Source organism: Cinclus cinclus, chromosome 28, assembly GCF_963662255.1.
Source record: "Cinclus cinclus chromosome 28, bCinCin1.1, whole genome shotgun sequence".
NCBI lineage: Eukaryota > Metazoa > Chordata > Aves > Passeriformes > Cinclidae > Cinclus > Cinclus cinclus.
Window position 1 is genome coordinate 1,241,829 of NC_085073.1, and position 10,809 is coordinate 1,252,637.

Sequence of the window (10,809 nt, forward strand, 5' to 3'; positions counted from 1 at the left end):
CGGGGCACGACGTCACTTCTGGCGGTGCCGAATGAAATGGCGAGTGGCGGCGGTGGCGGCGCCGGCGGCGCGGGGAAGATGGCGGTGAGGAGCGGGATGGCTCTGGGCGGCCCCGGCCCCGGCCCCGGCCGGGGAGATGCCGTGCACGGCGGTGCTGGGGCTGGGGCCGGGGCCGGGGCTGTGCCCGCGCCCGTGCCCGTCCCGCCGCCGCGGGATCCCGCAGAGAGCGTTCGGCACTGTGTCTCCGCGGATGGTGCGCTTTAACTGGGCCGTCTGTGCTCTGCCGTAGGATAAGGAGAAGAAGAAGAAGGAGAGCATATTGGACCTCTCCAAGTACATCGACAAGACCATCCGGGTGAAGTTCCAGGGCGGGCGGGAAGGTGAGCCCAGCGCGTGGCTGCAGGGCTCCTGCTCACGCTGCTTTCCTATCAAGGGAAGGCGAGGAGTAGCGGGGTGCTTTTACTTACTAGTAGTTGCAGTTAGTGGTTGCAGTTACTGGTGTGAAGCTTTTCTCGTTTGACTGTTCCATTCGTTTCCTGCGTGCACTTTTATCTTTATGGCTCATCTGTGCGCCTCTTATTACTTGTCGTGAACAGCCTTTATTTTGGCAGGCTACCCACAGGCACTTCTTTGTCTGAGTTAACCATGTGCTGCATTAAAACTCCACTGGATCCTAATGCTTATAAGGGTTTGGAAGTTACTTGAGTTTCTTACTGCTAGGTGTGTTTGTCAAACTGAGAAGTCTCTCTGTGCCATTCTGCGATATATTTAGCGACTAGTTTTATGGAATCACGTTCTCCATTAGGACGAAGTGCTGCTCTGTCTGCAGTGCCTTCCCGTGAGGCAGTGCTTATGCTAAAGACGTGGTGTGCCAGGAGGGCACCTGGAAGATAGAATTTCTGAGGAAAGAACTTAAAAGCATGGTCTTGCTTCATTTTTAACCATAACCTTTCATTAAGAATATTTATTTCATATTGGAGTTGTCTTTTTTTTCTCTTTGTGTGACTTGTACTGATTTGTGATATAGTATTCTTAAAATGCCTTTGAAATTGGCTGAAAGCAAGAATGTTAGCGTCTTGAAGAGTGCTTTGAAGAATTGATTGAAAAGTCCATAATTTTAATTGGTGCAATGTAGACCAACTTTTGTGTACTTGCCATAGATAAAGAGGACACTGTTTAATATCTCTGGCCTCATTTATTTGGACTTCCCTGAAGGAGGGAACAGGGCTGGAGAACTGAATATACTTTTCATGAAGTCTTGTGTTGCTGTATGCCTTGTTCTTTCCTAATCATTGTTTTCTGTGTGGTCTTCAATAGCAAGTGGTGTCTTGAAAGGATTTGACCCTCTTTTGAACCTTGTGCTGGATGGTACCATTGAGTATATGCGAGGTAAGTAATATACAGTCTTTGGAAAGCTTCCCCTCCCTGGGTGGTTTTCTTAACATAAATCTTACATCTCTGTGAGTGAATAAGTAGAAACTGTGCACTAACATCACCCAAACTGCAGCGTTCTTGGGGTAACTATCTTGTAAAGAAAGATAAGGTGACAGGTCTATGGGATGTGACACCATTCACCCGAGGTGCCTGAGGGAATTGGCTGATATAGTTCCCAAGTTACTTTAAAGCATTTTAAAAGTGATAGCAGTTAGATGATGGGATAGAGGGAAACATTGAGCCCGTTCTTCAAAAGGTTAGAAAGGAGCCTGGGAACTACTGTCCTGTCAGCCTCCCCTCTTGTGCCTGAGAAGATCATGGAACAGATCCTCCTTGGAGCTCTGCTAAGGACAGGGAGGTGGTTTGAGACATCCACCATGGATTTACTAAGGGAAAATCCTGTCTGACCAACCCAATGGCCTTCTGTGATGGAGTGACACTATCAGTGGAGAAGGGAAGGGCTTACAGATGTCTTTTATCTGTATTTCTGTAAAGCCTTTGACACAGTCCCCCACAGGATCCTTCTCCCTAAATTGAGGAGAGATGGATTTGATGAATGGACTGTTTGGTGATTGTGGAACTGGTTGAATGGTCATATCAAGAGGGTAGTAGTCAATATCTTATTGTCTTCATGATGAATGATAAGGAGTGTCTCTCAGGGATGTCTGGGGACTAGTACTGTTTAGTGTCCATCAGTGATGTAGACAGTGGGATCAAGTTGACCCTCAGTCTGCAGGTGACACTTGAAGGATGGGGCCATCCAGAGGAGCCTTGACAAGTTTTGGAAGAGGCCTTACAGGAACCTCATGAGGTTCAGCAAGACCCAAGTACAAGGTCCTGGTCCTGGTTTGGGACCACCCCTGGTATCAGTCTAGACTAGGGAATGAACAGATTGAGAGCAGCCCTGCTGAGAGGGACTTGGACATGCTGGTGGATGAGAGGCTGAAAAATATATGCTTGCAGCATACAAAGCCAGCTGTATCTTGGGCTGCATCCCTACAAGATGGGGGGATTCATCCCCAAGGAGGGGAATCCGCTTCTCTGCCTTGCTCAGGTGAGACCCCACAAAATCTGGAGAGCAACACCAGGAGGATGTGCAGCTGCTGCCGTGAGTCCAGGTGCACTGCAGAGATGCTCCAAGGGCTGGGGCCCCTGTGCCAGGCTGGAAGAGTGGAGGATGTTTCACCTGGGGAAGAGAGAGCTCTGAGGAGATTTTATTGTGGCGTTTCAGTACTTTAAAGGGACATAAAAGAAAATGACAGGGTGAATGCTTCAGCAGGCCCTGTTGTGACAGGGCAAGTGGTAATAATGGGTTTAAACAAAAGTTGGGGTAATTTAGATGGTAAGGAAGAGGTTTTTTTTTTTTTGTTTTTTTGTTTTTTTTAATAATGAGGATGATGAAAACACTGGGACAAGATCAGAGAGGTCATAGGTGCCCCATCCTTAGGAGCATTGGAAGATGGGACTCTGAGCAACTGTGTCTAGTTAAAGATGTCCCTCCTCATTGCAAGGAGGCTGTACTAGATGACCTTTAAAGATGATTATACAGCAGCAGTTAGGTTAAGCTTATTACCTGTGATAGAACATCCTTGGTAGTCCTTGCTTGAGCTCCTCTGTGTTGTCTCATTGACTGCCCTTGTCCTCTAAAGCTTGAATAAAGTAGTGTCTTTCTCCTCTCTGATTGTATCATTTGATAGGACAGTGTTTTTGAAGAGTATTCTCCTAGCTGCTTAAAAGGGAACACCTGGAACTTTGAATTTTCTCTTTGAAAGAGAGTTTTAAAATGTGTTGTTAATCTCTATTGAATGTAGAGATATCTCATGGAAGGTAGAATTGGCTGATTTGTGTTTGTCTCTCCCGTTCCAGCCCTGTTTGGCCTGGTCTGGGAATGGACTGGTGCTCTCTTCCTTAGTGCATTGAGAAGTCTGGGTCTTCTTCTGATTTGAATTAATCTCCAAGTGTTTGTCTACAATGACACTTGAAATGGGATCAAGAGCTTTTTTTAATCACTTCCATCTGTACTAATGGTTAGATAAATAAAAAGGCCTTTGAATTATTTAATAAATGTGTTCTGCTTTTTGATGCATACAAGGCAAATTTCTGTTTTGCTCACTGTCAGTAAGGTCTTGAAAACATCACATGGCACTGTTGCATCATCTGTGTAGCACATGTGTTCAATAAAACAAAGCAGTTATGCCAGGAAAGAACATGCATGTCCATGCCTTTTGAAGTTGATGGAATTTGGTTTCTTATTTTCCTGTTCTAACATGGATCTCTGCTTTTTAGATCCAGATGATCAATTTAAATTAACAGAAGACACACGTCAGCTGGGACTTGTGGTTTGCAGAGGGACTTCTGTGGTTCTGATTTGTCCACAGGATGGAATGGAAGCCATTCCAAACCCTTTCATTCAGCAGCAAGATGGCTAATGCTTCCTTTGGATTGTCTCTGAAAACTTCGGGAGTGCAAGTCATTGGAGAAAACTATCAGTGTGGGAGAAACTTCGTGTTTTGGTGGGGGGGGGTAGTTTGAATGTCTTTTTGTTAGTGTGAAAAAAGTCACCTTTTGTTTTTGTGGCTTTCATAGATGATGAGAGGATGGGGAATGTAAGAAGTATGTTTTTGTTTTCCTCCCACCCCCAAATAGTGTGTAACTATGTTGTTTAGAGCTGACAGAAGAGAACATATTGTCATGAGCTGTCTGAGACCTTCTTGATCTTGTGAGTTTTGAAACAACCCCATAAAATTAGTTAAGAATGCCCTGAATATTGGTTATATTCTTTCCATTTTTTAAATACATTAAAATGTATTTAATCAAAATTAAAAGCCTAAATACAGTACAACATGTTTTTCTTCCTCTTAGATATCAGTACTCAGCTAGGGAAACATGTTGTAGTCGTCTGCTGTTGAGTTCAGTCTCTTTTGTGCAGGAAAATTACTTCCTTGTGTACATTACCTTTACGAGGGATGTAGCCAAGAAGGTCTTTTTCAGCAGTGGTTCCAGAACTGGTAGGTTGTGATCTGTGCATCAGCAGGCTCACACATTTCTACAGAATTTCTTGGAATTTTAGGGGAAGAATATTTAATACTCTTAACATTGATTCAGTAGTAGGTGGCGTCTGGAAGTACTGCATATTTTTATATTGTAGCTATCCACATGTGGTTTTGCTTGTTATAACTTGATTTATAAGTAAACATTTTTCTTTTATACTGCAGAAAATTCAGTATTTGAGAAGTTTTGAGTGAATAAAGACAAATTAATCTGTTTCTAAATGTCTGGTTTTTAGTCTGTAAAAGTGCACTGCAGCTGACATTACAGTTCTCCAGCCATAAGTCTAAATTAAATTAGTTCAGGAGGTGCACAAACACTGCAGGATCAGGAGGGACCAGAGCAGAAGCCATGTTTCAAACAAGGAATTGATGGGAAAGGCTTGAGAATATCTCATCCCTCTTCTGAGGCATTTTAAAGGCTGCTTCTGCCACCTGCTCTTGCCTTTATAGAGGACCCTTTATGAGGAGGCTGTGGCAGAGTGAATTGTTTTGCTGGCACCAGCAGTTTTGTTCCTGAAGGTTGTCAAGAGCACATGGCAAGTACAGGTTGGATTGGTTATTTTGGCCACAGCATTGTTCTCCCATGCACGGCCTTTCCTGGGTCAGCTCCAAAATGGGTGGGATCTTAAAGTAAATTCCATTTCAGTGAATCTGACTTCCAGGAGGCTCTGAAACTGGGGACCAGGTGTCTTGTGTGATTTATTTCCTGTGTGAATTTGGGTGCATCTGGATTTTAATCTGGGGACTCACATAGCTGTCTATGAAGTTGTGCTGCTCACAACCTAGCTTCTTTCTAATGCTATGAAACTTGCTGGTGAAACTGCGCAATTCCAAAGAGAATTTTTATTTAGAGTGTTAGGAGTAGAATTTCTCATCAGCGTGAGCAGAGTCTTGAACTGTCCTTGAGGTGGGAGAAAGATTGCTGCTGTTGATGCCAAAAACATGTTGCACTATCTTTGTGCTCTAAGTATAGCATCAGAAACAGGCCCAGGGTGCTCTGGGGTAGATCCTGTGCTCTCAGTGCCAGGAGATCTGCCTGGAGCCATGGGTCAAGTGTGTAAACAGGAGAGAGGCATGTTCCCAACATTTCCTGCTCAGGTGGTTGGTTGTTTGGTCATTGTTGTGAGCTGCATGGCACTCCTTTTCTGCAGCACAGACGTTGAGGTTATACTTGGGAGTCAAGTGCCTGAAATGAAGAATATGAAAATGATAGGGGACAGACATTTTAGCAGGCCCTGTTGTGACAGGACAAGGGATAATGATTTAAGCTAAAAAACAGGCGATCCAGACTAGAAATAAAGAAGTTTTTATGATGGGCATGGAGAGGCACTGGCACAGCTCCTGTTTGCTGAGCTCTACCAAGAGCTGGGAGTGAGTCTTGCTTGTACAGGTTCTGGGTAAGGGATTCTACTTCAAGGTCACTATGCAAATCTCTTCATGTTTTCTCTTTAGAAAAACTCACTGTGACATTAGCTGTTGCTTGTCCTACATCTGTATTTGGTGCATTCAGGTTGAGGATGACTGAACAAGGGAAGCCATCTGGTTTTGAATGGGGGCTTACTCCTTCCTCTTCTCTCTTAGAGAAGTATAAAGTGAGATACATAGGAAAAACTGTAATCACTTTGGTATTTGATTAAAGTTGAACTAATGAAACATGAGGTAATGGTTGCTTTTTTCCAAATGGGTTCAGTGTTTTCCAGAACTTCATATTTACTCAGTGCTTAGGAATCTTTTGGTTGTTTCTCCTGTTTTTTCTTTCTCGCCCAGACTCTTTGCTTGGCCAACAGCTCCCCTTATTTGCTGTAGCCTTACCCAGTAAAAGTAGATGCCAGTCAAGATAGTAGTAGATGCCAGATGCTTTTTTTTTTTTTTTGTTATACAACTGTTCTGATGTTGCTGTTCAGAAAGCATCAGAAAAGACAGAAGAGAGAAACAGGAGAGTAGGAAACATTCTATTTTTAGGACAAGATTGGCTTATCTCATATTTATCCTAGCTAGGGGGATAGTGTTTCCAGAGATCTTACAGGGGTAAGGGCTGCATAAGACTGAGTTAAAATTAACTGCCGAGCAGTCTACAAGCATGGAGCCTGCACAAGAGCCACAGGAGCTGGGACCTCAGACAGAAATGATTGCAGACACAATTCTTGAGGTTGGAGAGAGACTCTTCCAGGTCAGCCGTAGGGTGCTTTCAGTACATAGTCGATATTTTGCAGCCATGTTTTTTGGAGGCGCGAGAGAGAGCTCTGAACAGCACATAGTGATCAAAGGGATCGACGCAGTGCCTTTTCAGGCACTACTTGAGTTCACTCGCACAGCCCAAGTGCTCATAGGTCAAGAAAATGTGATCAGTTTACTGGAAACAGCTGATTTTTTTCAATTTGACAGGGTGAAACTGTTGTGTGAGAAATTTCTGGAGAGAGAACTGCATGTTTCCAACTGCCTGGGCCTGATGACCTACTCACAGCAATTTGCCTTTACAGAGTTGTACGTGTCTGCTATGAATGTGGCTCTCACTCACTGGGGGGATGTGATATGCCAAGAAGAATTTAAGGCATTACCCAAGGAAATGCTGATGCAGCTCCTGAAAAGTGATGACCTCTTCATTTCAAGAGAGGATGTGGTTTTTGACAGTATTATAATTTGGATAATGGAGGACCCAGCAACAAGAGAGGAAGAATTTCTGGATTTGGTGGGCGAAGTCAGGGTCACTTTTCTGAGTTTGTCCTTCCTTGATACCTTGGTGAAACGCAGTAAGCGTGCTGGAGAGACAGATACTTTTTCCAGATTAATAAAGAAGTTAGACAACTGTCCCCCACCCAGCTGGCAAAATCCAAAACTGTGTTCTTATGCTGGTCGGAGCTATGACACCTTATATGTCCTGGGAGGAAAACATGACAAGGAACATCAAGAATTATGTCTCTTTCAACCTAAAACAGGGACCTGGCAGGCTTGTTCTCCACTGCAGCGCAGGAACCTCACCCAGTATGCAGTGGCAGCAGTAGGTAACTTACAGAAAAGGGAGACTGAGGAAATGCAAACAGAAGTTGAGACTGAGAGTCCCAAATGCAGGCAGTCCAGCTTTTGCTGTAAAACGGTTGTGCTCAGCATTGCTAAAACCTCATTCATATTGGTGGTCATATTTTTTCAAACAATGGTTTTGTTTTCCTTAGACCTGGGAGAATGCTAGACAACACTATTCTCATATAGCAGAAACTATGCTGTCTGCTGAGCTCCTTACCTTGGCTTTATCTGGAATTAGTCTAAGGACTTAGCTTTAAGCAGTGTGATTTTGGCCTTCTCTTTTTTAGTGGTTTAGACAGATGACAGGCAATTTCTGATTTATAGTTGCCATTACATTAAATTTACCCATAGATGTTGGGAAATCTTAATGCTTGGAGACTTTCAAGCCAGCTCAATACTATGGCTTCCTGTAGCAGTGTTGGTAATAGTCCCATTTCTGGTAGCAGTTTGAAACTGAGATCCCTAAGGTTCTTTCCAACCAGTGTTTCTATGATTCAGTTCAAAAATGGGAGCAGGCTTAGAAAGACTGGCTGCATACTGTAGGTCCAATCTATCTGTGTGGATGAGGAATTCAATACTGCAAACTGATTGATAGACCAGTGATTTTTCTCTTCTCATCTTGCACCTTATCAGTACGGCCCAGGGTGAAATGAGAACCCCAGCTATCAGGAGCAATTTTTAGCCTTCATGTGACTAATATTTTCTTTGCTGTCTGTACAGGAAGCTTCCTTTTTGTGACAGGAGGATATTTCCGGGATGAGTTTGTGTGGTACAGTGTGGATTGGGTGCTTATCTACAACTGCTTGGACAACTGCTGGCTGGAAGGGCCAGCCATGAAGAAGTCCCGTAATAGCCACTGTGCAGTAGGAGTAGGACTCTACCTGTATGTTCTAGGAGGGAGCACAGATGAAGGGATAATCCCAGCAGTGGAGCGTATGGCTCTGATGGAGTCAGAGTGGGAAAGCATGAGTCCTATGGCTCAGCCTGTGGAGAGAGGCGATGCGGTCAATGTGGGAACCATGATCTATGTGGTCTGTGGTCTGGATGAGAAGGGACACGTATATGATGGAGTGCAGAGGCTGAACACAGAGACAGACAGCTGGGATGTCATCTCATTCTCCCCTCTTCCAAGGTAATGTGGGGGGCCAAGTTCTTTTATTTTGTTCCTTCTTACTGTCGGTTTGAAAGACGGGTGTCTGCAAAGGAAGGCACGAGCCTCTCTTGCAATGGAAAATGTGACACCCCACCTCCAAAAGATTATAATTTTGAAATTAAGGCACTCTCAGGCAAAGATATGGGAATAGGAATAACAGTTCTTTACTAGGAAAATTTAAAAAATAAAAATACAGTAATACAAAAAAAACCCAAAACACTGACAGAGTCAGAATCCAACCTGACATCCCATCAGTCAGGGTGTTGGTAGCAGTCCCATTAAATGGTGCCTCCAGTCCTGCAGTGACAGATGTGGTTCTGTTGAAGCAGTGGTTCTGTAGAAGGGCGCACTTTTCCTCCAAAGGTCCAGTGATGATATAGAAGGGTCTGTTTTTCCTCTGGAATCCAGTGGAAAAAGGCTGGATGTTCCAAATCTCAGATTTTATCTAGGTAGGAAATACTTGGCTCCTCCCCCTGGGTGGAGAATCTCACAATGGGATGATAGAATTTTATCAGTCATGCAGTGGGACTCAGTGCTCCATTAACAGGAGATATCTCCCTGGAGGAAGGATGGGTTGTGGAAAAGGAACATTGCCCCACCTGTTTTTTAACAGATGGCCCATTAGCAGAAGACATCCCCCCTGGAGGTAAAGATTACTGCCCCACCTGGTTTCAACAGATGGTTATAGAATACATACATACATACTTTTGGTTACATCCTACTTTGAAAGCCAAGACAGATAGGTATTTCCTATGAGCTGGTGGGAAACACTGCTTGTACTTATAGGTACTTGAGAAAACAAAGGGTTAGCTGAGCCCAGGTAAAAAGAAGGGCAGGAAGCAGCTGCTAGCTCTTGCTCTTGTGACTTCAGAGGAGGAGGACACTTGGAGCTGCTGTGGCTTGGGGAAAGGAATTTGCTATAACCCAGATGGGAGTTTTTTCTTCTACTTCTGTGGGGTGAGCCTCTGCTCCTTGAGAGCAGCCACTGACCTGGAACCTTATTAACACCTACCTCATTAAAAGAGGGACCTATCCCCAGCTGCTCATATTCTCAGGAATCCTGAGCCCCCATTACTGCTCCAGTGCCACCGCTCCTCCGGCACTGCTCTGGGTTTCTTTGTGCTGCAGCCCCGCACTTCCTGCCCTGCCAGAATGTCCAGCAGTTCCAACTACTGTCCCGGTGTTCCCTGATACATCTTGTCCACCAGCCCAAGATATTTTGCTCATTCCTGCCACTCCACCTTAGTGCTTTTCAGAGTCCTGCAGGGGCACTGGGATCGACTGTCCCAAAGCCTCCCCTCCCTCCTTTCCTGTCTCGGCTGAGAAGGCTGTCACGGGGTCCCTGGTTTTGTTTGTTATTAATTCCATAGTTGTTATTGTCTTCTTTGCCTTGCTGTACATACTAGTAAAGAACTGTTACTCCTATCCTCATATCTTTGCCTGAGAGCCCCTTAATTCAAAATTATAGTAACTGGGAAGAAGATGGTTTACATTCTCCAATCCAAGGGAGGAGGACCCTCCCTTCTGCCTTCCCTAGCAGACATCTGTTTTTTCAAACCAAGGCAGGTAAGAAATAATATTCTGGAACCTGGCAGAAGATAAAGGATTCTAATGTTGGTCCTGCTTCAATAAGAGGTTAGACTGTAGAAATTCAGAAGTCCTGTTCCTGCAAAACTGTGATTCTCTGTTTAAACATGTCTTCTGATTTGAGCGTCAAGGTCATCCTGAATATTTCAGGGGTCAAATCTTTCTGTTGATTATGATCAAGGGTTTCTTCTCTCTCAGGTATGACCTCTGCATCACATCCCTGAATGGGGCTCTGTACACTGTAGGAGGGGGAGCTTTTCGATTTGATGTGGAGACAGATGAATGGACACAGGTGAATGAGGAATGCTTGACCCAGAAGTTCTTCATGGGATGCAGCACTGTGAATGGACAAATTTATCTCCTTGGACAGAGGAAGGGAAACAGTGCCCTCCCCACTGTAGTCCTCTTTGATCCCTACGTTGATGTGTGCCAGGTCATAGATAACAAACTACCTTGCCCCCTTCCTATTCATGGATGTGTCTCTGTGCGAAGATTTGATATGTGGGCATAAGAGTGGAAGATCATGTGCTTTACAGCTTAAGGGAGTTAGATGGCATCAATTTT

At 44.4% G+C, this 10,809-nt stretch overlaps 2 protein-coding genes across 3 annotated transcripts; both read left to right on the forward strand.

Annotated features, from left to right (window-relative positions):
* Positions 1-36: 36 nt before the first annotated feature.
* Positions 37-4,705, forward strand: LSM7 (LSM7 homolog, U6 small nuclear RNA and mRNA degradation associated). Of its 2 annotated transcripts, XM_062510095.1 has the most exons (4): positions 37-84; positions 290-380; positions 1,318-1,389; positions 3,721-4,705. In XM_062510095.1, the coding sequence occupies exons 1-4, from the start codon at positions 37-39 to the stop codon at positions 3,861-3,863; spliced, it is 354 nt and encodes a 117-aa protein (XP_062366079.1). In that variant the 3' UTR covers positions 3,864-4,705. The 2 variants fall into 2 exon arrangements, with proteins under 2 accessions (XP_062366079.1, XP_062366081.1); XM_062510097.1 differs by lacking the exon at positions 1,318-1,389.
* A 1,191-nt stretch (positions 4,706-5,896) lies between these two features.
* LOC134054419 (kelch-like protein 24) lies at positions 5,897-10,809 on the forward strand. Its single transcript, XM_062510174.1, has 3 exons — positions 5,897-7,486; positions 8,226-8,637; positions 10,444-10,809. Exons 1-3 carry the CDS (start codon positions 6,565-6,567, stop codon positions 10,754-10,756), a joined length of 1,647 nt encoding a protein of 548 aa, XP_062366158.1. The 5' UTR covers positions 5,897-6,564; the 3' UTR covers positions 10,757-10,809.

Coding starts and splice junctions, on each gene's coding strand:
- LSM7 (XM_062510095.1), top strand. CDS start 37: ATGGCGAGTGGCGGCGGTGGCGGCGCCGGCGGCGCGGGGAAGATGGCG. Junction 85..289: donor GCGGCGCGGGGAAGATGGCG/GTGAGGAGCGGG, acceptor GCTCTGCCGTAG/GATAAGGAGAAGAAGAAGAA. Junction 1,390..3,720: donor TACCATTGAGTATATGCGAG/GTAAGTAATATA, acceptor TCTGCTTTTTAG/ATCCAGATGATCAATTTAAA.
- LOC134054419 (XM_062510174.1), top strand. CDS start 6,565: ATGGAGCCTGCACAAGAGCCACAGGAGCTGGGACCTCAGACAGAAATG. Junction 7,487..8,225: donor GTATGCAGTGGCAGCAGTAG/GTAACTTACAGA, acceptor CTGTCTGTACAG/GAAGCTTCCTTTTTGTGACA. Junction 8,638..10,443: donor TCATTCTCCCCTCTTCCAAG/GTAATGTGGGGG, acceptor CTTCTCTCTCAG/GTATGACCTCTGCATCACAT.